This window comes from Rhamphochromis sp. 'chilingali' (genome assembly GCF_963969265.1).
Source record: "Rhamphochromis sp. 'chilingali' genome assembly, chromosome: 4".
NCBI lineage: Eukaryota > Metazoa > Chordata > Actinopteri > Cichliformes > Cichlidae > Rhamphochromis > Rhamphochromis sp. 'chilingali'.
The window spans coordinates 23,710,481-23,737,277 of record NC_137948.1 but is presented as its reverse complement, the minus strand read 5'-3'; the positions used below and the strand labels follow the sequence as shown (position 1 = coordinate 23,737,277).

The following is a 26,797-nucleotide window of genomic DNA, read 5'->3' as shown; positions in this document are numbered from 1 at the left end:
AATTTGAATCCACCAATCAGAGAGCCTGTGTACTTTTTCCCGCCAAAACAGGTGCATCTTTTTACACACGCAGCAGAGAGAGGCACAGGATTATTGCAGCCTATTTCTCATAGTGAGGACTCCCCTCAAACAAATGACCATAATTTCTAAACCGTAGGGGCTAGAGCGGTCATTCTTACACCGTTTTGTTCAGAAGAGATGGGGGAATCTTCCAGTGTTAACAATTTATCATTAAAATGTGAATTTTTAGAGATATACGACATGGATGACTTGTTGACTTAGAAGCCACGAATTCCCCCAATATGCAAATTTGAATGCCTGAGGCCACATATATGATTGGCTGGCTTGGAAGCCGTGCAGGCCCCAATATGCAAATTTGAATGCCTCAGGACACATATATGATTGGCTGGGAAACCGTGCAGGCCCTGATTTGAAAATTTGAATTTCTCAGTCCTCACAGAGGATTGGCTGCCTGGGGACCTGGCAGAAATATATAGAAATACTATGATTAAGCATAAATACTACATTTAGTAGAAATACTATGTTTTAGCACAAATACTATAAAAAGCAGAAATACTATAATTTAGCAGAAATACTATATTAAGCACAAATCCTATAAAAAGCAGAAATACTATATTAAGCACAAATTCTATAAAAAGCAGAAATACTATATTAAGCACAAATTCTATTAAAAGCAGAAATACTATATTAAGCACAAATCTTGTAAAATAGCAGAAACAGTATGATTTACCACAATAGTAATAAGTTAAACAGAAAAATTGGAAAAGCAAAATGGACAGCTGAAAAAATGCTGAACATGCTGAGGGTCCCTCAAATATACTTGTTAAATGAAAAAATCAGCAAAAAAATGCACAGGGAGAGAGAAGTAAGTTTCTAGGTCAGCCTGGGAGCTGCTGAATTTGAATCCACCAATCAGAGAGCCTGTGTACTTTTTCCCGCCAAAACAGGTGCATCTTTTTACACACGCAGCACAGAGAGGCACAGGATTATTGCAGCCTATTTCTCATAGTGAGGACTCGCCTCAAACAAATGACCATAATTTCTAAACCGTAGGGGCTAGAGCGGTCATTCTTACACTGTTTTGTTCAGAAGAGATGGGGGAATCTTCCAGTGTTTACAATTTATCATTAAAATATGAATTATTAAAGATATTTGACTTCTAATGCACCATAACTGAGTAGAGCGAAGCAAAAACTGCCTTGACTTGCCCTCAAACAACGCTTTGTAACTCGAAATCTATTTGGAGTATCGATATCATTCTTTCACCGTAAGAGACAGCAGGCTTTGGTGAACAGTCATGGAAATTTTCAGGTCTCTGTGGAAATCCAACAAAAAGTTATGACGAGAGAAAAAAGTGGTTCATTTCCAGAGTTTTAAATCTGAAGAAATCTGAGCGAAGGACGAATTTCCTACCCTCAAACAAGTCCAACTCATTTCAGAACGGTAATAGGTGAGAAAGAAATTCTTGAATTGTGAGCGTCAGGGGTGTCTGAAGATATTCGGGGACAAGCCTCATGTCTTAAAGTCGCTTCGTTAAGGAGATATGACGATTCGAATATGCCTCTCATTACAGAAATCCAGCGATGATTTTGAACAAGCTCTCCATTGACTTCATATGGAGAGTTTTGAGACCTTGTGTTGGTCTGAGGAGATTTGCAAAAATTCTATAAATCCCACAACAATGATAGTGACATTTTCTGAAAGCCAGCAAAAATACCTACGTTTTGATGTATAATTTGTGGAAGTTGAGTGAAAATTGAGCAAGTAGCAAGAAGTTGTTCGGACATGAAGTGAAAATTGCAAAACCTTCAGTGGCACACTGGAAGCCAAGAGCATAGCAACCATAACAACGCATGTATTTTGTGAAAAATCACAATTTTGCAACTCAAAACTTTAAGAGGCATAAAAGTAAAACAGTAGAAGATTTGAAAAAGCTGAATCATACCTGAATAGCCCAATAATTTGTGAACATTTTAAAATTTGAATGGTTGTTCTAGGTGAAAATATGAGGAAGTAGTTAAGTTTCAAAAACAAGCAAAATTTAGCAGAATTGCTGAAGTTTCCCATTCATTTCAATGGGACAAATTAAAGGAAAAAAGCTTAATATTTTAAAAAGTATAATAGTTAAAAATAGCAAAAATCGTAGCAGGAATTAGCAAAAATAGCAGAATAGTTTAAAATTTGAACGGTGAAAATCGGCTGAAAATTGTGGAAGTAGTTTAACGGCGAAAAGTGTACGGAAGCAACTAGAATAATAATAATAAAGAATAAAGAGAAACAGGAACTCAATAGTGTGGATGCTTAAAGCATCCACACAATAAAGAATAAAGAGAAACAGGAACTCTATAGTGTGGATGCTTAAAGCATCCACACAATAATTAAACTCTCTTCTAAACTAGGGTATTTTCAACAACAAACATGGGTAACATTGTTCACAGTGACAAAAAACTAGGCTGGAATAGTGTGGTTTGGAAAAAAATGCACATGTGCTGCCCGACTCATTGTTAGCTATATTAGCATAAAGTTAAAAAACAAAACAAAAAACAAACACGAACGACTGAGCAATATTCATCCATTAATTAACAGAGTCAAACACAGATCTTGGGTTCACCCTCTCACACAGCATTACCATACTCAGTCACCTTTGTAGTTACCTAACTTATATAACAGATGTTTTAAATCTTTTTTAACATACTGCGGTGCTAAATGAGGCCTGTACGTTGGTCTGTCAGTAGTTTACACGCGCTACGTTGCTGAATCTTTCAGTTACTAGTTTCGCGCTTCTGACGTGGCAAGGGTGGAGTACACTGAGGCCTAACAAAAGGACCAGACCATCATGTGTGACAGCAGGGGGGTGGTGTTTATTTCACCTCTGGCTGTTAAATGTTTTGATTTGTGAGTATAATGTTGTGTCTCACTTAATTAGGTCAGTTTGTTCATACCTCGTTTTGACAGCTGTATTTTACCTCCAGGTCAGCTGGATACACTTATGCATTTCGAAATGCTTCCTTGACCTTGAGTAGTACATTCTTACTACTTACGGGCTCTTCTTTGCTCTTTTGTATTTCTGGCATGATTTTATGATTGAGGGAGGGCGAACTGAAACCATTTTTTAAATACTGAGCCTGTTCATAATATCAGCTGATATGAATATATAAAAATAAGAAAATCGTATTTTACGTTCTGACTCCTCCTTTTTCCTTGCAACTGTCCTCTAGTCCTCCACATTGTCTCACTGACTCTGGCTAAATAAAATCATGAATAAACTATTAAAAAAGACAAGTGTATCCGGAGGACTCTTGAAATCTGTGTTTGTAAAATCCTGCTTTGTGCTTTGCCAGTGCTGCGTGTTGCATTATTCACTTGAGGTTGTCTAATGTTAATAACAAATCAGTTATTTGATGTGTTGCCACGCAGACATCAGCGTCACAATTCTAATGCCCAGTAAGTGTTTTGTTTTTCTCCTGCTGTGTATGACTGCAATTACCTCAAAAAGCGCCTCGAGCAATCTTGCTTTTATGAGCTCTTCAGTGACGTGGGTTGTTTGATGTTTCCATATTCACTTGTTTTCAATATGTATTTATTGAAAGGCTGCACTCTGCTGGGTTTTATAATAGAGGCTGTGGGCCATTTTAAGCTGTGCACACTGTGAAAAGACCAAAAGAAGGTCAGAAAGTCTGTTTCCTCTCAGCAAGAACTCATTACCCAGAGGCCACCTCTTCTGGGCCACTCCCTCTTTAAAATGTCAGTGTTCGAAATTGTTGTAAACACGCCCTTACTCCCATACTAAAAAGGTCAGGAGCTATTTAGTAACAGCTGATAGTATCATTAGCTGTAACCTAAACTTTCACCCTCTTTTTGCTTTGAATAATTCAGGCATCAGTTATTTAGTAGGGGGCGGCAGTGGGGGGGGGGGTATGGATGTGTCTTCTTGTCAAGTGTCTGATCTCTGTGTGAAGTTTGATCAATGAAAAGCAAATCACGTCAGAATAGGCCGGAAGTCTGACCCTGTGAGAATGAGTAAACTTTTAGTACACAAAGTAAGTTTTTATTAACAAATGCAACGTTTGGGTTTAATAACAGTTTGACCTTAATCATTGCGATGTACCAAGGTAAAATTAAAACAATTGCTGTTTTAATCTACTGTCATGAAGAAGCTCAGAGACAGAAAATAGATCTTTTATAGAGGTGTTCATAAATTAGTCCTACATCCAAAAAAGATTGGATTTCACCTTAATCTGAAACAAGAAATACTCACAAAAATGAGTACAGCCGTCACATTTTTGTAAATATTTTGTTGTATCTTTTCATGGGACAACATTAAAGATATGACACTTTAATACAATGTAAAGTAGTCAGTGTACAGCTTGTATAACAGTGTAAATTCACTGCCCCCTCTAAATAACTCAACATACAGCCATCATTGCCTAAACCAAAGTGAGTACACTCCTAGGTGAAAACGTCCAATTTGTGCCCGATTAGCCATTTTCGATTCTAGTGTCATGTGACTCGTTAGTATTACAAGGTCTGAGGTGCAAATGGGGAGAAGGTGTGTTGTATTTGGTGTAATTGCTCTCACACTCTCTCATATTGGTCACTGGAAGTTTAACACAGCACATCATGGCAAAGAATTCTCAGAGGATCTGAAATTTTTTTTACTCTACATAAAGATGGTCTAGGCTTTAAGAAGATTGCCAACACCCTGAAACTGAGCTGCAGTACAGTAGTCAACACCATAACGCAGGTTAACAGGACAGGTTCCACTCAGAACAAACCTCACCATAGTTAATCAAAGAAGTTGAGTGCACATGCTCAGCGTCATATCCAGAGGTTGTCTTTTAAAAATAGATGTAGGGGTGCTGCAAGCATTGCTGAAAAGGTTGAAGGTGTGGAGGGTCGGCCTGTCAGTGCTCAGACCATGCGCCACACTACATCAAACTGGTCTGCATGGCTGTCATCCTAGAAGGAAGCCTCTTCTAAAGATAATGCACAAGAAATCCTGCAAACAGTTTGCTGAAGAGAAGCAGACTAAGGACATGGATTACCTGTGGCCTGATGAGACCAGGGCAAACTTATTTGGTTCAGATGGTGTTATGGGTGTGTGGCAGGTGAGGAGTACAAAGACAAGCATTTCTTGTCTATAGTCAAGCATGGTAGAGGGATGCCATTGTTTGGGGCTGCATGATTGCTGCTGGCACTGGGGAGCTACAGTTAATTGAGGGAACCATGAATGCCAACATGTACGGTGACATACTGAAGCAGAGCACAACCCCCTCCCTTCAGAAACTGGGTCGCAGGACAGTATTCCAACATGATAACAACCTCAAACACACCTCTAAAAAGACCAGTGCCTTGCTAAATAAACTGAGGGTAAAGGTACTTGACTGGCCAAGCATGTCTCCAGACTTAAACCCTATTGAGCATCTGTCGGGCATCCTCAAATGGAAGGTGAAGGAGGGCAAGGTCTCTAACATCCACCGGCTCCATGATATCATCATGGAGGAGTGGAAGAGGATTCCAGTGGCACCCTGTGAAGCTCCAGTGAACTCAATTTCCAACAGATGTAAGGCAGTGTTGGAAAAATAATGGTTGCCACACAAAATGTTGACACTTTGGGCACAGTTTGGACATTTTCACCTAGGGGTGTACTCACTTTTGTTGCTAGCAGTTTAGACATTAATGGCTGTATGTTGAGTTATTTTGAGGTGACACGAAATTTACACTGTTATACAAGCTGTACACTGACTACTTTACATTGTGTCAAAGTGTCATATCTTCAAAGTTGCCCCATGAAAAGATATAACAAAATATTTACAATAATGTGAGGAGTGTACTCACTTTTGTGAGATACTGTATGTAGCACCCTAAAGAGACTATATTCGACACTTACTGGTTTTACTGAGCTTTATTCTCTACAAACAGATTCTGTACATGAACCACTAAGTCAGGCTAACCTATTGGGCTCTCACATTGGCTAAACCTCTTACATAATACAGACAAACCCATAAAATCCTGACACCACGAGCTTTGCTTTGGATGAAACAGTTATTAAGGATTTAACAGTATCACCCTCAGGCTGATTTAAAGCTTCAGACAGATCTAATGCTACAGCAACATTTTTTATATTTTACAATGAAATTTATTTGATTTCTCCTGGAGTTATGACCAAAATTTTAGCAAAAAAAAGGAAAAAAATATACTTGTTTTAACATTTATTGTCACGTTTGACCAAGAATACTCCAACATCTTTAAGCAGATAAGCTTTCATCAACACAGTTCATCGAAATGCTGGATCTTCATGTTCCACCAGTGGTAAGCGTCCACCAGCGATGCTCCACCAATAGAAAGAACTTTCAAAACCTGGATGCAGGATACCAAAAGGGTGTCAACATGATATCCAAAATATTTATTACATTTAAACCAAATGTACATAAGCAACATACAATACCATCAACCACAGATAATACAAATGCATTTCTAGGGACAAACAAAATTTGAAAAGTAAAAACAAACAAAAACTGTAAAATCTCAATCGTCATTTAAACCAGTGTGATTAGCAGTCTGTAATTTATGAATGTAGAACATTTCCTTGTCTTTCAGATTCGTTGTCTGTCACTTTTTCCATATGAAATTAGGAATGTGATAAATTCCAAAGGCTTGTAATGTGGATGTGATGGTACTGCGGAAGTGCAAGTAGCCAATAACAGTTATACCAAATAGCAACCCAGTTATTTATTAAATTAGTTGTTTATTTGCCTTTGAATTATGTGATTTAGCTTAAAGAGGTCCATGACTTCAACCAAAAACAATGTGTGTTTCTAATAACAGACACAGACAGAACAGAATAAAGTATCAATTTCTCATTAAAAATCTGTGTGCTTGTTTAATTGTGCAGACTAAAATGTGAAAACTACGATCAGAGAGTTTATATGTTTGTTTGATTTGTTGAACGATGGCAGACGCATGTGGAGAACTCTCTCTGCCTCACCGGTCACATGTCCTTTGAGCACGTCGCGCGTCTGTGGCGCATCTTTGTAGAGACCTCTGGCAGCAGCAGACTGAGCGAAACAGATCGGATCGAGCACACCTGAGGAATGGAAAACACAACCAGAGGTCTGACCAACCAGTTCGTGCAGCCTCCGTGGCGCGTCGCGCTGTGGTCGGTGGCTTACAGCACAGTACTGGCCGTGGCGGTCTTCGGGAACCTGATAGTGATTTGGATTATTCTGGCGCACAAGCGGATGAGGACTGTCACCAACTATTTCCTGCTGAACTTGGCTTTCTCTGACGTTTCCATGGCCGCTTTCAACACGCTCATCAACTTCATCTACGCGGCTCACGGAGAGTGGTACTTCGGCCAGGTGTACTGCAGGTTCCACAACTTCTTTCCAGTCACCGCCGTGTTTGCCAGCATCTACTCCATGACCGCGATCGCCATCGACAGGTACGGCCGTGTTATTATTAAGCTGGAGAGACGCAAGAGCCCTTTCAGTGACCTCTTTTTACGAACACTTTTTTTTTTTCAGTTTGGTTAGATTAGTTAGATTATTCCCCCCCGCTGTATATAAGTTGCAGCTGAACAGTGGTGTTCAGTGTTATTTTATTTACTGTTTCGTTTATTTTTTTGTCTGAATTTGGTCTGAAAATACTTATTTTAAAATTGTTACAGTTTTATTTTTTCCCATCTTTAATCTGACTTTAAAAATAAACTACAGCTGATGAATTACACGCTTTAAATGCCTGAAAATGGGTCTTTGGGTCTAATGAGGTCTTGGGTAAATCATAGTATTCTGCCACAGTAACGGCCATTTCAGGGTTTGCATCCCACCTACCATGGAGAAACTCACACTTGTGGGCATCAACTGATAGCTGAGCTCACTCACTCACTAAGTTGTGGGCTCTCGGTTGTAGGTACATGGCGATCATCCACCCTATGAAGCCTCGTCTGCCTGCTAAAGCCACTCTGGGGGTCATTGTCTGTATCTGGAGCTTGGCTGTGGTTCTGGCCTTCCCGCTCTGCTACTTTTCCACCATCCGAACTCTGCCCCAAAGGACCGTCTGCTACGTGGCCTGGCCCCGCATGGCCGAAGACTCCTTCATGTGAGATCACACTGACACCCTCCTCTGTTTTTCTCTGAAAACTTAACCATCCTTATCAATTCAGATTTCAGCTGTCTTGTTTCTCTTAGCTTGCTATCACTCCCACTAAAGCTGCTTTGGTCAAGCAACGTCAGACAGCTTCCTTTAAAAGCTTGGCATCTGCTTCATTATTTGCACAGGTATCATATCATAGTTACAGTTCTGGTCTACATACTGCCCTTAGTGGTGATGGGCATCACCTATACCATTGTGGGGGTGACACTATGGGGAGGTGAGATCCCTGGAGATTCATCTGATAACTACCAAGGACAGCTACAGGCCAAAAGGAAGGTAATCACTGTGCTCATCCAATGCATTCATCCTCTGCCTTAACGATTTACTTTTGATTAATAGTGTAAAATGTTTATGGGGAAAAACAAACTTGAATTTAACATAACTTGTAAATGGCTGTAATAAAAACACAGTTTTGCGTGAAGGAAAAAATATCACATTTTACAGAAAAGACAAATGTTAGGTCTTCTACGTTTACTGTAGCTAACCAAGAAAAATGGCAAAGTTATTTCTCCTATTTGAGAATATGTATATATATATATATATATATATATATATATATATTTAAAAAAACACTTACCTAAACCAGAGTGGAAAACTACCAGCTCTGTGACTGAAATGCAACATGCAAAGTCTTTCCATCTTAAATTTGATACAACAAGTAATGAAATGTTGAAATGCTTTAAGTTAATACTGTGTTAAAACATCCCCGGAGAAGCAATGATATGCTAGTGCACAACAACTATAAGAGTGCAGATGTTTGATAACACATCTGCAGGTTTAAAGGAAATCCTAACACAATGAACAATCAAACGAAATATATAAAAAAATAAATACGAGCATGTCTGCTGACTGCCTCCAGCTTTGATCAGTAAAATGTGACGCAGCAGAGGTTCAGCTTTTATCTGAAAACCATATACAGGACAAATGCACCGGCACAAGCTATCTCTTTATTGCCGGGCACTAATGTTGACCTTTGCAAACACAACACGTCGAAACAGCCTGATCACACAGAAGTAAAGAAACTGGCCACATCCTGATAGCAGAGGATGGGATCCGGAGGCAATCGATTCACTCCTCAGCCAGACGGCACAGTGTACTTTCCAGCAGCTACTGTGAGCGCTGGGTTGAGCAGGGATTAAGGTCATTGCAGATGTCATGACGAGCGTCTATCAAGATGGGCCTGGGATTAAAGTCAGTTCATTGATAAATGCTCCATGTAGGATTATTCAAAGAGGGACCCTAAGGGTCAGACACTGGAAGTATTCATTGATTAAGGGTGTTTTGGATGGAATTAAAAGGAATAAATCTGTGGTTTTGTTTGTCTTTGACCCAGCAACAGTTTCCCAGCTTGATTTTAATGATCTCATATATGGTTTTAGCCATATTTGGCACTTTTTTCCTGCAAACTGGGGACAGAAAACAAAACAACCACATACTTCTATAAAGTTAAAAAAAAAAGTCTGTTGCTTGCAGGAGTCTTTTAAGAATATTTCATGGCACTGCATCAGATAAGAAAGCATGCTGTTGCAGATGCACTTCTGCTCATGAATCGCTGCCTGCTTCTTTTTAACCCCCCACAGCTTTGCATTGTGCTGTAACTTGCTGATGCGTTCTGCGGTGCTCTCTCTTCCATCCTACCTGAAACCTCCTGGGTACTGGTGCGTCATCCCTGACCTTTCCCTCTCCTCATGACAGCCATCCTGGACTCAATGAATCGAAATTATAATTACAGAGAGATAAAAATGGTCAATAAACTCATTATTTCCTACGCTGTGCATTGAGCTACCACGGTGCCAGACATTGCATGCTTAAGTAGCATTTAGAGAAATGTTTGCACTCATAATTTGATATTTCTCCTGCTAAGAATGATGTTTAGGATGCAGGTATGGATAGTATGGAAGTTTGAATACGGAATAATTGCTCAGTGTGACAAAGTTGAATTAATCTAAAGTAGCAAAAATGTAGCTTTTGAATATGAAGATTTGCTGGATACGGTTTAAACTATATGTAGTGTGAAAGGTATAAAGTATAGTGACAAATCAATCATCCAACAGCGTTTCTCTGTATCTATCAGCTCAGATTCAGTTTTACATCCTCCACTTTTTTGTTTAGCTCAGTTTCAGCCCAGTGAGCAGCCAATAGGTAATTACAAACTCAACATCAGATTTTTATTCAGATATTCTGTGGTCTGACAACTCAGATGTAGATTTTTTTTGTTTCACTGTCTAGTGAGGAAGACAAATAAAGCAGCTTACTTCTTTCTTTAGTCTTTATTTTCATTCTCATTAGAGCCATTCTGGGGTAAAAGACAAGACATACACAAACAAGGCAGGAGGTCATACACACACCAGAACGAAAACAAAGAAAACAAATTACCCACATCCATTTGAGTTTCTGCTGCACGCTTACATCTTTAGAGTTATACAACTTAAATGGTCTCAATCTCTTCCCCAAGGCGTTCCCAAGCTACAGAGCTTACATAAAAAAAACACATTCAGCACTAGTGGAATTCCTCCTAATCAAAACCTCACTGACTGATACCAATTGGAACCATTTGGTATTAATAATAATAATAACTGGTAATTTTCCAGTTGAAGGGCTTGTGTCAGTGTTCTATCATTTATGCAAAGACTATTGTTAAAAAGATTCGATGTCTTGGTTTCCTTCAGCACATCAGATATTCTCAGCTCCAGTTTTCATGCATCTATCCTTCACTGCACTGGTACATCCCCATATATAATAAAATCCTGTGCAATCAAATATTTGCTTTAGATTTGCCAGACCACCGTGATTTAAAGACACCTTTACTGTACCTTTAAGAAACTAAAGCTGGAAAGAATAATTTATTCCTGTTTCTACTCATGGTTCGGATTATGATATATAGTCATTTGTACATATTTTTTTAAAACATTTTTTTGTAGTTTTTTTGTGATGCTACCAGCCTGCTGCAAAACTTCTGATTATTTTTTCCCATGTTGTATTGTCTCAGATGCCACATCTGAGTTTATCTCATAATTCCCCAGACAAGGATTTTGTGTTATTATGTTATACCAGCACATTTTCTCGCAGTTACTTATGTTACATTTGCCATTTTGCACACTGAAGAAGGCTGTCTGTCAAAAATCACTGTGCTGTAAAACAGACCCGTTTGCAGCACTTTGACAGCAGGAAAATCACGTGTCACTCCTGACACTAATGAAGGCTCTGTTCTTTTCAAGTGCCCCAGCGAGACACGACAGTGTGGCAGCGAGCCAGCATGCAAAATACCAGCACCCAAAAATAGAAGCAGCTGAACGGAATTAAGCCATCATTCATTTTATTACTGGTGCCTCTCCTTTTCCGCTTTCCTGTGAAATGTCAGAATGTCTTCTGGGGGCGGGGGCCCGCCTACTGATTTGCCCTCCTGCTGATGGCTTGTGTCCTGCAGGTGGTGAAGATGATGATTATTGTAGTGGTTACCTTCGCCCTCTGCTGGCTGCCGTATCATGTCTACTTCATCGCGACGGGTCTCAACAAGCGTCTGAGCAAGTGGAAGTACATCCAGCAGGTTTACCTGTCAGTGCTGTGGCTTGCAATGAGCTCCACCATGTACAATCCCATCATCTACTGCTGCCTCAATAGCAGGTGAGTCCAAGTCAGTCATCACCTCACCAACACTAATCAGAGCATAACTGCATGTCAGCGTTTCGTTGGCTGCAGGTTTCGAGCTGGTTTCAAGCAGGTTTTCCGCTGGTGTCCTTTTGTCCGGGTGTCGAGCTACGATGAGCTGGAGCTCCAAAGCACAAGACTTCGACCGTGTCACCAGAGCAGCGTGTGCACCAGCATCCTGAGCAAAGACAAGAGCACTCGTGGAAACAGGTCAAAACCCAACTCTGAGCTGAATAATAAAGATAGTTAGGGTATTTTTGATCCAATGAGCGCACTCCAGCTAAACGTGAATTATTTATTTGTGGATTATTTATTTCATTTACATTATTTTGAACTGATTGCTTCATTTTTTTTTCCTGTGGATTTTTTTTTTCACTCACAAACTCAAAGCAAGGCTGGACTGGGACAAAAAATCGGCCCGGGCATTTTGACTAGAGACCGGGCCACCAGGATAAAGATTGAAAATGTGACGTCATTCAGGGGTAAAACCGCAAAGGATTCTGGGAACTTGTGGCAAGAGGTACTAGCGCACGCAGGCTTTCAATTGAACTCAGTTACACAGCGATAAAAAGAAACACAAAAAATGTCAAGAAGCTGTTGTATTATTAACTGCAATAGCCGGTCGCATGACAGCCACGGGAAGCCGATGGGTAAAGAGATCGTTTTTTTTTTTTTATCGGATTACGTTGTTGAAGAGAAATTTTTTAAGCCATGTTTCCGAAGTAAGAGCCGACGGATGGTCTGGATATGCCGAATATAACGTCCCAGAACACTCCAGCTCACATGTTAGTCTGCTCCAAGCATTCCCACAAAGGTCAGAGTTTTGTAGTAGTTAATGCGTCATTTTTATAACATAATTGGTGATATAGGTTACAAGCAAGTCTGGCGCTGAACAGAAATTGTCGTGCTATGCTCCTTTATTTATTGTGCATAAATAGTAAATTGTCCTGACACAATATTGCGCTTCGCTTCTGTTATTACCATGGTACATTGACAAAAACATATACTTTTATTCACAGGATAAAACAGTTGTTTTGTATCACTAATTGTCCAGTACGATTACAACATACAGTATTATTGTCACTGCTACATTTCTGTAATGCTACCAAAAATTATTTCCACTACTAATTAATTACCGTTGAGCTCAAAGGTTATATTAATAAACGGTTAACGAATGTGTATTTATGACGACGATTTGTGAGACTGGTAAACTTACCTTTGTTCGTACGATGGTCTTTCGTTCTACACGGTGCATTTCAAGGTCCTGTACCCATCCGTCGGCAAACTGTACCTGGGCTTGTTGCAGTGACCTGAAGTTACTAAACTTCATGAGTGTATGCACTCACTCCAAGAACCGTATAATTATAAATATGAGCGTGGTGAAAGTTGGGCAGCACGCTGACGTCTTTTGTCCACTCTGTGTGCTCGTAAGGGTCTGACCCTTTCACTCCTTTGATTTTTCCTCGTATCTTTTCTTTGTCTTTTCGTCGAGTCTGTCTTTGTACGGACCGGCATTGTTCTCCTTTTGTTTTGTACATTCCTTTTTTGTGCGGCAAAGAAAAAACAAGAAGGTATTGGAACCGGAGAATGAACGTTTTGCGGTGCTGCAAATGCTTGCATTTGATGCGGTACTTGGATTGTTTTGCCACGAGTTCCCGGCATGCAATGCGTGAAAGCCACGTGATTGCTAAACAAGGGGGAGGGTCCATCCGGCCTCCTCGGCTGTAATTGGTCCAGCCCAAAGTCGATCATGACCAACTGGCCAATCCAACACCTTTCATTATATATACCCTTCCTATATTAAAAAAAAAAAAAAAAAAATCTATCGGCCCATTAAAAACAAAAAATCACCAGCGGCCCACCGGGCAAGTGCCCGGTATGCCCGATGGCCAGTCCAGCTATGACTCAAAGTCTGTTAGTTGCCCCTCGTACAAGAAAAGAGACCAGGGGGGAAGAGAGCTTTTCAGTCTGTGGCACCAAGGGTCTCTGAAACAGTTTAACACTCTGGCTTTGTTTAGCAGACTCTGTGAGGTCTTTTTAAAAAGAAAAAAAAAACAACAAAATTGAAAAACATTTTTATTTAATCAGGCCTTCTGATGAATTTTTTTTATGTGTGTTTTTATTTATTTTGATTCTGTTTTAAAATGCTTCTCTTGTAATTAATTTTGTTTAATTGTTGTACATCGATTTGTGAATTTAATGCCTGTGAAAAGTGCTCTACAAATAATCTTTACTTACTTATTATGAAGGATTAAAATTGCGCGCAGAACGAGAAGAATGACAGCCTCTATGCTGGTGGTTAAAAACAAACCAACAAAAAGAAAAACAGGTATGTAGTTGTAAAGCCCTGGCTGTTGATTTGGGCCATTTATTGTGCCTGACAGCTGACAAAGGAAGCGATGGTGCATTAATCCTGAACACACATACATCATAGACATATATTTTTTTGATGAAGACTCTTGTGGATTATTCTAATTTTAGAATAAATATAACTATGAAATGTTTTGCTTTACTATTACTGCCTTCCAGTCATTAAAATGTTTAATAGTTTCATTTTTTTTATTATGACATGTTTCTGAATATATTTTTGTTAATAAAATGTCAAAACTTCATATTTTTCGTTGCTTTGTCTACATGAATGTTGTGGGCGTATGTGTATAAATTGAATTATGTGATCATGTGAGAAATTACAAATGTGGTGTTTTTTTTTTTCTTTCCTTTTTTGGGGGGTGGGGGAAGGCACTAAATCACACCATACAACTGTGACTACATTTAATTTCTCATAAATGCATAACAAAGAATTTTAAATATTTCCATTACTGAGTACCCAGAGGTAAAAAGTGAGAACTTTTTATAAAAGGTCTAAAAAAAATTCATTTTCTCTTGTTGGTTTTGATTACATTAACACATTTGACATCATTGTAGATCTCAGTGGCTCTGATCAACTTCAGCATCAAAAGTAATGTTGCTTTACTGACTTTAATGTCTTTAAATCAGTTTTAGTGACACTGTTTTTGGAGGTGTTCAGATGTTACCTGTGTTTCATGTTTGTACATGTTAATTCACAAGTGCTTGCTGATGTAGTTGCAGGAAGCATGTGCCGTGTGAACTGTGTGGTTTTTCTGTATATAGGTGTTCTAACAGTATATAGGTATTAATGTAAGTAATTTGTTAATAATAATAATATGTATTATAATATTTAAATATTTTGCTGCTGACTCACACATGAATACAAAAAAAAAGACATATTTAGCCTTTACAGTGTGAATGTGTGTTTGTGTGTGTCATTAATGTGAAGTCTAATGATGAGTGTTACATTTAGACAGTAATTATTGTCCGGCTACTGGGTGAGTGACGTATTATGGTGTTTAATTTGGGGAAGTAGGACTTAATGTGTATATTTGTAAAAACAAAACAAAAAAAATCGTTAATTGTAGGTAAAATGTTTGTGTGATCACATTAAATTTGTTATAAAGCCTTTTGATTTTTGCATGTTGTTTATTTGATAGGGAAACAGAAGGAATCCTTGAGGCGTGGTGTCTTTACAAGCAATTTGAGAGGGAGAGCATTGCTGACTGTAACGACTAAAAAAAGCATTCTAAAACTTGTGAGCTAGTAATTTACAGATATATACACACTGAAGGAAGTTGTAAACAATATTCAACTTAGAAAATGTTCACTGACAAAAATGTAAAAATGGATGAATTCACAGATTAATTAAAGAAAGAGAGAAAACTGATACCTAAGATTCTAAATTCTATTTTTTGGTTCAAAGATTCAGTTCATCCGTCAGACTCACAGGTTATTTACATGTGACAACCCAGCATGGTCTACACCAATTTTCTGAACCTAAAAACTAAATTTCTCAATTATTTGGATTTTCTATGTGCCACTCTGCCTTGTTTTTAGTCCTCTCATGACAGCCCATTAAAAAAATCCTGGAAACACTCCTGCTGTGAGGAGTTAAAGCTCCACAATACTCAGTCTCAATTTAGCCTGGAACAGCTGCAAGTAATTCCCATCTCTCATTTGTTTTCATTCTTTTAAAGTACACAAGTACAAGAAATAATAAACACATGCATAAATAATATATGTGAATTGGGTCTGTAATTCATAACATATGACAAGCAGAAAAGAATATTTGATAATATTTTGGCAGCCTACTTTAAAACTTTATTTGATAGATACTACAATCTGCCAAATAAAGTGCCAACAAATTGTAAAATGAATAAACAAAGCAGTACTGTAGATGATAACACTCAGGAAACTGTTCTTACTAAGCAGTTAAAGAAAACAAAGATGAGGCCGCAAGCACTGATACAAGCCACAGGGTGGAGACAGCAGCTGGAGGAGACCTGAAGACATGGAAACAAAGCAGAGAGGGGGATTACTGTAAAATCTTTTTTTTAGTTGCTAAAACACGAACATGATACATTTCCAGATGGTAAAACCTCTGAGATTCAGAAAATGTTGAAATTTATAATTTATTTGAGATACATATGCATTTTTTAAGTAGCTGGACATACGAAATGTTTTCATGTGCTTTAAATGGTAAACATTTATAGCTTTAACACCACACTGCAGTTCCAAGATCAAAATTTGTGAAATTAATATGAAAAATATTTCACTTTAATTGAGAGAATATGAATCTTACCGTGAAAACATGTAACAGTTGTGTGAGCTGTTCAGTCCTGAGTGGTTTAAAACAATCTCAAGGTATTTGTCATCATCCGATGTAGTTTTTGTTTTCACTCGTTGCACAGTGAAAACTTCTGCTGGAGATAAGAGTATTTCATCCTGTTCTTGACCGCACACATAGTCTTTCAGGTTGACAAAGAAGCAAGAAGTGAGATTTAAAATAGTATTCTCATTGACATCTTCAAGTCTCTTTAGCTCTTCATAGTTTGAATAAGCTAAAGTGAAACTTGTAAATCTCACTGTGGAGCCTTTCTGTGGTTTGTTTTTACCATCTCGAAAAACATAAAAGTTCTTGCACTCCTTTGGCTTCAGCAGCCTCATGGAGTCCATCAGCAGGAAATGAAGAGACTTGAATTGGAATCGGTTTTTATAGATGCTAACATTTCCACCCATTGTCTCTATTGCTTTGTTCAGTGTGTTTATGAAAGGCCGGTCTCCTTTAAGATAGACTGAAAGTGCAGCAGTATGCTCTTTTCTTCCTCCAGGGATCTGCTTTGAACACTCGTTACTTTTATTCCACGCTTTCTGAAATCCTTCACTGTTGCTTAGTTCTTTTTTTAACACGTCTGACTCGATGAACTTCTTCATGGCCTCTTCACGACATCCTTTGTACTGGTCATCTACAACATCTGTGGTCTTTTGGACATCCAGTAATCTTGTATCCTTTGCGGCCACCTTTAAGTGAGGTGTATCACATTTAAAAAGACATTTTTAAATGTATAATTTTTCTAACCTTCGAATATTTTTTTTAAACACAATTCTTACTTTATAGCAGACAAGCATGAAAATTATTGCAGCAAGAAGCACTTTTCTTCTGCACCCCATTTTTGTTCTCTTCTTCTTCTGAAAGAAAGCACTGCAGGATCAAATGTGGACAGAAAAAAATTCTTTAACACTTTACACAATCCAGAAACAAGTTTAAAATTTTAAATGTTGGAAAGATTGAAAAGCACATACCTGAAGCAAGAAGAGTAAACTTGTGTTAGCAACTCACAAAAAGGCTGTATTGTACTGTACTGTACTACAGGGTGTGGAGTAAAGAATCAAGATGTCATACAATAGAACTTCTTAGTCTTTCCTGTGGAAGGAAGTAAAAAGGCACTGGGGGACCAGTTGTCCAGTTATTTATCCTGAGTAAGCTACCCAGTTCCTCTAAGCTTGTTCAGGTTTGTTGTAAACTGCTTTACAGACCAAGTAATGGTTGCATAGTTTTGCCCCTTTAAACCAGCAATAATTTATTTGTGTTCTAACATAATTTCAGTACAGCTGATTGGGCCAGATACCTCAGTAATTCTTCTGTGCAGCCTTTATCCAAAGTAAACGGGAGACTCCAGCAGCCCTAGTTGGACATCTTAAAGTTACAGTGTGATGTTCTGAGCTCACAGTACTGTTGTCCACACTGAGCAGTAACTTAACACATTAACCTCACTACATGCTTTTGCTTTGTATCATGATCTACCCACTTATAAACATTTCACTGTGACATGTCAGCAATCAGCATGGAAGAAATGTAACAATACTTTTCTTAACATAAACTTATAAAGTACTAGTGAAGTAATCACTTGATACTCTTCATATGATATAGCTGGTAAATTAAGCACTAAACTAAACACTTTTTAGTGCACACATACCTGATGACTTTCCACTGTATGTAGAATTGTTTTCTCCACTGTTCTCTGGTGCTTGTTAAGAGTAAATTCCTGCTGAGCAAGATCATGTTCTGTTTCCTACTTTCCACTCACGCCCTCCCTTGCTTTGTAGTAAAACATGCATGCTAAAACTTGGGTTTGCAGAGCACTCTGACAGGATTTTGTATTGCAAAACTGTTCAGTTTGAGTAAGAGGAAGGAGGGAGTGCTGTGGATTCAAGCAGTACCAGGCGTAGAGATTAGATAGTTTCATATATTTCGCATATATTTCGACATGAATGTCCATGGAAGGACTTGTTTTCCAGCACATCCCACAGATGCTCAACTGTGGTGTTGACTAAAAAAATGAGTTTGAGTCAACACCTCAAACTCATTATTGTGAACCTCAAACCATTCCTGGACCATTTTTAGTTTGTAGCAAGATGCATTACTCTGCTGAAATTAGTGTCAGATTACTTTATTAATCCCTAAGGAAATTATGTGGTTACAGTTGCTCCAAGACAACAACAGTAACAGACTGAACTAAATTAAATAATACAATATATTACAAAGTTTACAAAATATAAGAAATAGCTCTAATATATACAAAAAGCTCCAATTATCAATATCCAGAATATTACAGAGGTGAAATATAAATGATTGGAATTTTACTCTAAACTGTAAAACATGTTATTTGTTATTTTCACTGTCGAGGATGTGCAAAAGGGTGTAACTACTGCAGTGTTTACAGTGCATTTGATGGAGGAGTTGTACAGAGAGATGGCCATAGATAGGAATGATTTCCTGTGTCATTCAGTTGTGCCTTTCTGTAATCTCAGTGTCACACTGAACGTGCTGCTGTGACTAGCAAGCATGTCATGGAGTGGGTGGAAGGTTTTGTCCAGCATTTTCATTATCTTGGACAACATCCTGCTCTTAGACACTACCCTAAGAGATTCCAGCTCCATCTCCACAACATTACTGGCCTTGCTGATCAGTTTATTGAGTCTGTTGGAATCTGCATCCCTCAAGCTGCTGCCCCAGCATGCAACAGCATAGAGGATGGCACTGGCCACAGCAGACTTATAGAAAGTCCTGAGCATTGTCTGACAGATGTTAAAAGACCTAAGCCGCCTAAGAAAATAGAGATGACTCTGGCCCTTCCTGTAAAGTGCAGATGTGTTTTAACCCAGTCCAGTTTATTATCTATGCATACTCCAAGGTTTTTACAGTCCTACAAATGTCCACATCGACTCCCTGGACTGAAACAGGGGTCACAGGTATCCTGGTCTTCCTAAAGTCCACAATCAGTTCTTTGGTCTTTGTCAAATTGAGCTGCAGATGATTCTGCTTGCACCATGTGACAAAAGAGTCAACCACACTCTATTACTGCATCTCATCACCCTCACTGATGCATCCAACCACCGCAGAGTCATCAGTAAACCTCTGAAGATGGCAGGTCTTTGTGCATTGGCTCAAATCTGTGGTGTAGAGGATGAAGAAGAAAAGGGAGAGGACGGTCCATTGTGGTATAGAGACCATAGCTGTTCCCATCAAAGTACATGATCCGCAGGAGTAGGGGGTACATGCCAAAGTAACACCCACATGAATGGCAGGACCGATGGTTTCCAGCAAAACACTGCAATACACGCAGTTAGGAGAGAGACAACTTTTTTTAAAGTTTGATTTTGTACATTACCACAATGAATTTTAAATTAAAAAACTTAGATCAAGTTGAAGTGCAGACTTTCAGCTTCAATTCAGTGGGGTGAATAAAAAGATTGCATAAAAATGTGAGGAACTAAAGAATTTTAAAGTAATTGGACAAATTAAAAACTGTAATTAAAATGTTTATTTCTAATACTTAGTTGAAAACCCATTGTTGGAAATGATAGCGGAAGTCTTGAAATTATGGACATCACCAATGCTCGACTGTGTTAAGATCAGCTGACTGATTTGGATCTTCAAAAATATTCCACTTCTTTTCTTGAATAAACTCCTGGGTTGCTTTGGCTATATGTTTTGGGTCATTGTCCATCTGTATTATGAAACACCGACCAACCAATTTAACTGCATTTAGCTGGATTTGACCAGACAGCTTGTCTCTGAACACCTCCTCCTCCTGCTTCTGTCCTGTGTCACATCGTCAATAAACACTAGTGTCCCAGTGCGGCTGGCAGCCATGCACGCCCAAGCTATCACACTGCCTCTGCTGTGTTTTATAGATGATGTGGTATGCTTTGGATCATGAGTTGTTCCACACCTTCCCCACACTTTTTTCTTGCCATCCTTCTAATAGATGTTGATTTTTTTTCTTTTATTATTACTATTATTTTTTAGCAAAGTCCAAACTGTCTTTCTATTTTTGAGGCTTATGAGTGGCTTGCACCTTGCGGTGAACCCTTTATTTACTTTCATGCAGTCTTCGTTTTATGGTAGACTTGGATATCGATATGGCTACCTCCTGGAGAGTGTTGTTTACTTGGTTGGCTGTTGTGAAGGGGTTTCTCGTCACCATAGAAATTATAATAAACTTTGATTTTTTCTGTTTTCACAGCTTAAGGATGACTTGTTTCACCTGCATTGAGAACTCTTTTGACAACATGTTGTCCGTTCACAGCAAAATCATCCAAATACAAGCACCACACCTCAAATTGACTCCATGTCGTTTATCTGTTTAATTGATAAAGGCAATGAAGGAACTGCCCACACCTGCCCATGAAACAGCCTTTGAGTCATTGTCCAATTGCTTTTGGTCCCTTTAAAAATGTTAAGTAGGACAGTAGGACAAATATATGTGTGTATATATATACACACAAATATATATATCTATATATATCTATATATATATCTATATCTATCTATATCTATATCTATATCTATCTATATATATATATATCTATATATCTATATATCTATATATCTATATCTATATCTATATATATATATATATATATATATATATATATATATATATATTACATTTTAATCACAGTTAAAAGATGATTTTGGCAGATGGGAGGAAATTATGTAAGACAAAAATAATAAATACCTTTATATTACGTATGAAATGCTGTAATATAGTTCAAATCAAGACTTTTATTTTTTTAAAACGCAGTTTTAATCCAGGAAGTGTAAATCCTGTGCTGTTGGTGTTTACGGTACCGACAGTACTTAATATTAAGGGCTTTTGTATGTATAAACACTTCAGACTTTAAAAAACGAACTGTGAAGGTCAGAAAAACTGCTGTTTTCTGGCTGCCAACAGCTGTCTACGGTCTTGTAACCGGAAACAGTCTCAATTCCGGTTCCCGACGCGCCAAAAACGAAAAACAAGACGTGATGTTCCGCACGTCTGTTTACATCTGTAGTAACCACTCATCTTGACCGAGTGACGAGAGACTAGGTGGACATAAACACAACGGTAAAACAATTTAATTAACTCCTTAAACCTTAGTGACCTTTAGCATGATCTCACTTCAAAGTTAATGCGAGCTAACTTACAGTTACATTAGCTCTGTTTCACTGTTGTTCACTTAGACTGTCTAAGTGAACAGTCTGTGCCTGTGGACAAATAGGTAGTACAGTAGATAGATTACAGTGGCTGAAGAAGTATTTACGAGTACTTTACAAGTACTCATACTTGGAAAAGACAACATTACATGTAAAAAAGAACAAAAAACTTGACATTTCAGAAACAGATTTTTGACTTTTTAGAGTAAAATGACTCACATATCATGCAGATGTGCAGCAGGATATAATTGTTATTACTATATAATATATTTGCCCATTTTTACATACTGCAAAGGCTCAGCTGCCAGATTTGAAGAAAAGTACACAAGCTGGTCACAGTTAGATCTGAAACACATCCCATTTGGATGTCATGAATATTATAATAAATATAAAAAAGCTATTTTATGTTTTTTCCGCGGACACACACCCTTTCACTTGGGAGCTGTCCATGTGGATGCAATCTGAGTGTTCCAGGTCTTTATTGAATTGATAATCAGATAAAAGCAGCGCAAAAAAGGTCAGAGCCTGATAACAGTTAAAAAATATAAAAAATAGAAGGCACACAGTGGCAGAAGGTGTCTAATCTGACTTTGTCTTATGTCTTCGACAGATGTTTTTTTGAGGATGTTTTAAATTGTAATCGATCTGGAAAATACTGAGCAGAGAGAACGAGTCAAAACTGATACTCATGTTTTCAAATTTGTACTTCAGTACAGTAACTGAATATGTGGGCTGTGTCTCATCTTTACTTACTGTTACTGTTACTTACTTGGCTGCTGTACTTGGCAGGTTTGAGATGTGGTTAATGCAATCACTTTGTCACTTGTCCTATTCCTGTGGGAGACACAGAAATCCCATTGGGGCTGCATGAGGACGGGCATAAAGGACATAAAACTTAAGCAAATCACACTACCTGCTGTGGCGACGCCTTGTAGCTTGTCAGCTTTTATATACCCAGCATGGAGTTGCCAGTTTATAAGTTCACAGGTTATAGGTTACAGTATTCTTAAACTGTATCTAATCAATATGCCATATGTAGTTTTTATTTCAGGTTGAAGAATGACAGGATAACTAAAGATCATTGAGTGAAACTGTCCTTGAGTGAGAATAACAGAGAATTTGCTAATTGGAGGTTAATACGGACTTGAAGATGAGTAAGTGGGGGGATCGACTGAAGAAAGTTGAGGAGCTCGCTCAGTCGTTCCAGAAAAATCCTCTGACGACACCTTACAAGCCTCGACTGTGGCCCTGCCAGCCTTCGTCTGTTTGGAAACTCTTCCCTCGTCAATCCATGGCTATCAGCTTTGCTCAGAGCTGCAAAGAGGTACACAAGACCTTCTACTTTAATGTTTCCATACTGTATGTGGAGGGAAAGTTGCTGAATTTTGTGCCTTTCATTCTCAAGGCTGTGCATGTTTTTGCACTTGAAAAAGAAAAGGAGTCCATGGGTCAAAGGATTTACCTGGTTACCAGTTACAGTGAGCTGTGGTTTTACTACAGGTAATATTAATATATATCAGTTACTACTCGCTTCAGATGCAGCTCCTTTTGTGTTCAGTAACAAAATTGATGTTCAGCTGTTGATTCTGGTTATTTTTCCAGGACTTACACACAGTCTTTGATGCACTGTTATGAGGTGATACCAGAGGGAGCTGTCTGTAAGCTCTACTTGGACTTGGAGTTCCACAAACCTTCAAACAAAGGATCTGATGGGAAAACTATGGTGTCTTTGCTTATCCAGGTGGGGTCCATTTTTCTGTTTTACTACTTCCTGTTCAAAGGAGTTTAATAAAGCAGCTTGATTCACACACTTTTAGACATAAATTATGAATGGATTTAGATAGACTGTAGTATTTTCATAGTGAGCCTTGAAATGACTGCTGTTGTTGTCAACTGGAAATATATACAAATAAACCTGATTTGAAATTCTTGAAGTAGTAGTTTATTTTACCGCTAATAATGAAATGTAATAATGAAAATGAACCTGTGAAAAGAAATGGTTATAACTTGCTTCTGGACCCTGACGTCTGACTAGTGAGAAACATTTATACAGCACAAAGTCCACAAAAGGTGGGGCCCTGCGTATAATGTGAATAAAAACAGAATGCAAAGATTTGCAAATCTCTTTGACCCACATTTTATTCACAGTTAAGCACAGAAAAACTATGAAGTGCCTAAACTAAGAAAATGTATAATTTTAAGAAAAATAATAGCTCATTTTGTATTTGATGGCAACATGTCTTAAAAAAGTGGGGCAAGGCATCCCGTCTTTTTTTAAACAACAGTCTGCAAATGCCTGGGAACTGAAAAGACTAGCTGCTGGACTTCTGGGAGATAAATTTTGTCCCATTGAAAAAGGTCTGGACTGCACCTAGACTCTTCTACTATGAAGCCATGCTGCTTTAATAGATGCAGTATGTGATTTAGCATCATTCAGCATCCATCTAATTCAAACTGAGCTCATGTTTTCCATGAAATAGTAAAAGTTCTTGTCTAAACATTTGATATGTTTACCCCTCTCTGCTTTGTGTGGTGACAGTACGTCTGTGACAAGTTATTGGAAGTTTATGGGATTGAATGCTCTGCGAAAAATGTCCTCAATCTGGACTCCAGCACTGAGGAGAAATTCAGCAGACATCTCATCTTCTGTCTTCAACAAGCAGCTTTCAAAGACAACATTCATGTTGGTATGTTCAGCCCTACATGGAAAACATCAGCCTGTTAATACCTGCTTAATAGTCATATATTCCATCTGATTGGGATTTTGTAGGGAGGTTCATTCATGCAATTCTTCAGCCTGTCCTGAACAAACCCAAAAATGGAAGCCACCTTGATAATGGAGTGGAAACACGGTTTGTTCTCCCAGACCTGTAAAAACTGCATGTTTTTATTTCTATGTGCTCAGTGTTTAAGGTTAAAATTTTGCACTTATTCGCCCTGAGTAGAACTCAAGCAGCAAGTCCAGAGATGAAGAGGCGTAAAGAGGAAGGGAGAGACCTCAGCTTCCTCCAGGTGAAAAGCAAAGATGGTCGAGACTCTCTCTTTGTGGATCTTGGTGAGGGAAATCAGATTTTTAAAAATTATTATGTCCTTTTTTTATGTGTAAAGATATGCATTTACACAATTTCCCTTCACGTGCCGTGGCTTTTTATTTCAACACATAGGTGTCTATACAAAGAACAGAAATTTCCGCCTGTACAAGTCGTCTAAAGCGGGGAAGAATGCTGCGTTCACTGTGGCAGAAGATAACCAGTGTATTGCCAAACCTGAGAAGGGAACTTCTTTGGAGGAAAGCATTTTCTTGGCCTCCTTAGTGTGTAACGTGAGGTACATTGGGCACAAACAGCTCAGATTCCTGTGTGCTGTGATCTTTTTTTAAAAAGGGCCACACATAATCTCTCCTCCCGTGTATCAGCTTCACAGGTCAGAGGATTCTTACATGGGATGTCCCAGAATCAAGTGAGCCCAAAGTCTCCCCATCTAAGTCCCAACAAGGGTCGGATTCAGACTCAGGTAATGCTGAACCGAGACCAGAGTTTTTCTTAATCTTCTGCATATACATATGTGAAGTATTCCTGCATGTAGTCAGTTAATGGCATAAATGTTATTGTTGGTTTCACCTCAAAAACCTCAGTGTGAAATGATTTGATTCGTGAAACTTTTTCCCATATATTACCAACAGGTGCACTTTCTGGCTTCCTGTCATCCCCTCACCAAGAAGTGGACAACTTTGTATTAACGGTGGTTAGAAAGGATGGGATACAAGGAAGTAAGTATTATGCAGTGAAAACATTTGCTCGTGAAACATTTCAGTCTGTAGAGTTCATCTGCCCTAAAATTGTGGTTTTCTGACGTGACATCCAGCCGAGTGAAACATTTAGATATTACCGTGTTTTTTTCTTCCTGAAAAGAAAAGTGTGGCAGTTCACATCGATCGTCCTACCTGACGTTTATGATCTCATAAATTTTGACAGGCTTAAGACGATGGAACTACTTTGCCGCAGAGCAACTTCTCGTTTATGACATCGCCAAATACCGCTGGTGTGAAAACGTGGGGCGGTTTCACAAAAGCAACAACATCATGTGAGTGCAGTTTGTTTCCTTCATCTTCTGAAGATGGTCGAGTGTTCTTACGCTTTCTGATTTGGCTCTGTCACCCTCTGCAGGATCGTTGTGGATCTGAAAGAGGATGTGTGGTACCAGAAGTGCCACGATCCTGAATGCAGGAACTTCAGGTCCTCGAGTATGTCACGATCCGAAAGAGCTGCCATACTGACTTGTAGTTGAAATAATTCAAGGAAACATGATCTGACTGTGAGGTAACATCATGTCCCTGTTACAGGTTACCCACTGCCACAAGAGATCTGTATCAGCTACGTCTTGACGCTGGTTAGTTAATTTATTTTAACAGTGTTTTAGCTTTAACATGCATCAGTCGGTAATCACGTCTTCTGTTTCTTACAGGATGAGGAGGACCAGGTGTACCTCATGGACGATGCTGGCAACATTGAAAGCAGCCAGGAACATAAACCCATGGGCCCACAGAGCACAACTCACACAGAGGAGGAGAAATCTGATGTGTGGGGAGATGAACGGGATGATCAGGACTATTTGGAGAGTCTAGACGATTTTGAAGAGAAGAGTGAAGAGATCTCAGACCAGCTCCTGCTCAGTTGTATGGCTGATTTTGATTCCCAGTAGAGCATGAGATTTGTGTTCTTTTGCAGTATTGCATTAAAGACGCTGGCAGCACTTTAAACGTTGCGAAAACATGTAATAAATACTTTATTACATGTGCCGTGGAGACACCCCTGGTTTGTACATAGCTGCAGGTGTTTGTGCTTCTGCTCAAGTGGAGATCCTTGACTGCCTGCTCAAGTTTAAACTGAACATGAACTGTAACATAGCACAGCTGCTGCTCTGCTGCATTCAAAGGAGCCAGCTGAGATGGTTTGGGTATGTGATCAGATCAACACCGCAGACCACACTAGATTAAATCTTTGACCAAGTTTCTGTTTGAGGTCATCTTCTCCACCATCTCCAGGCTGCCTTCACTGCTCCTGCTAATGTTATAAACACTCCCTGGAAGTACCTGGACAGAACACACACAAATACCACACCGAATGGCAGCATGGA

The 26,797-nt window shown here is 38.8% G+C and overlaps 3 protein-coding genes across 3 annotated transcripts; 2 read left to right on the top strand and 1 right to left on the bottom strand.

Annotated features, from left to right (window-relative positions):
• Positions 1 to 7,115: 7,115 nt before the first annotated feature.
• On the top strand, positions 7,116 to 12,073 carry LOC308396053 (neuromedin-K receptor-like; the record flags this gene model as incomplete). The annotated part of the gene is made up of 5 exons (XM_080881115.1): positions 7,116 to 7,465; positions 7,933 to 8,121; positions 8,301 to 8,451; positions 11,603 to 11,799; positions 11,875 to 12,073. 5 exons carry the CDS (start codon positions 7,116 to 7,118, stop codon positions 12,071 to 12,073), a joined length of 1,086 nt encoding a protein of 361 aa, XP_080737241.1.
• Positions 12,074 to 15,325: 3,252 nt separating this feature from the next.
• LOC308395815 (ecto-ADP-ribosyltransferase 4-like) lies at positions 15,326 to 17,538 on the bottom strand. Its single transcript, XM_080880807.1, has 4 exons — positions 17,479 to 17,538; positions 17,287 to 17,377; positions 16,478 to 17,196; positions 15,326 to 16,178 (listed from the first exon to the last, which is right to left on the bottom strand). Exons 2-4 carry the CDS (start codon positions 17,344 to 17,346, stop codon positions 16,100 to 16,102), a joined length of 858 nt encoding a protein of 285 aa, XP_080736933.1. The 5' UTR covers positions 17,347 to 17,377; positions 17,479 to 17,538; the 3' UTR covers positions 15,326 to 16,099.
• Positions 17,539 to 21,461: 3,923 nt separating this feature from the next.
• On the top strand, positions 21,462 to 26,688 carry primpol (primase and polymerase (DNA-directed)). The gene is made up of 14 exons (XM_080879714.1): positions 21,462 to 21,572; positions 22,701 to 22,985; positions 23,067 to 23,161; positions 23,264 to 23,402; positions 24,201 to 24,348; positions 24,432 to 24,513; positions 24,607 to 24,716; positions 24,826 to 24,988; positions 25,077 to 25,174; positions 25,344 to 25,430; positions 25,636 to 25,744; positions 25,828 to 25,904; positions 26,004 to 26,050; positions 26,126 to 26,688. Exons 2-14 carry the CDS (start codon positions 22,812 to 22,814, stop codon positions 26,360 to 26,362), a joined length of 1,566 nt encoding a protein of 521 aa, XP_080735840.1. The 5' UTR covers positions 21,462 to 21,572; positions 22,701 to 22,811; the 3' UTR covers positions 26,363 to 26,688.
• Positions 26,689 to 26,797: the final 109 nt, after the last annotated feature.

What these genes read in the sequence shown, in the direction of transcription:
- LOC308395815 (XM_080880807.1), bottom strand. Translation starts at nt 17,346, where the DNA reads ATGGGGTGCAGAAGAAAAGTGCTTCTTGCTGCAATAATTTTCATGCTT. An exon ending in TCATGCTTGTCTGCTATAAA is followed by an intron (nt 17,197 to 17,286) that starts GTAAGAATTGTG and finishes CCTCACTTAAAG; the next exon opens with GTGGCCGCAAAGGATACAAG. An exon ending in AACTGTTACATGTTTTCACG is followed by an intron (nt 16,179 to 16,477) that starts GTAAGATTCATA and finishes CCATGTCTTCAG; the next exon opens with GTCTCCTCCAGCTGCTGTCT.
- primpol (XM_080879714.1), top strand. Translation starts at nt 22,812, where the DNA reads ATGAGTAAGTGGGGGGATCGACTGAAGAAAGTTGAGGAGCTCGCTCAG. An exon ending in GAGCTGTGGTTTTACTACAG is followed by an intron (nt 23,162 to 23,263) that starts GTAATATTAATA and finishes TTATTTTTCCAG; the next exon opens with GACTTACACACAGTCTTTGA. An exon ending in CACAAAAGCAACAACATCAT is followed by an intron (nt 25,745 to 25,827) that starts GTGAGTGCAGTT and finishes CACCCTCTGCAG; the next exon opens with GATCGTTGTGGATCTGAAAG.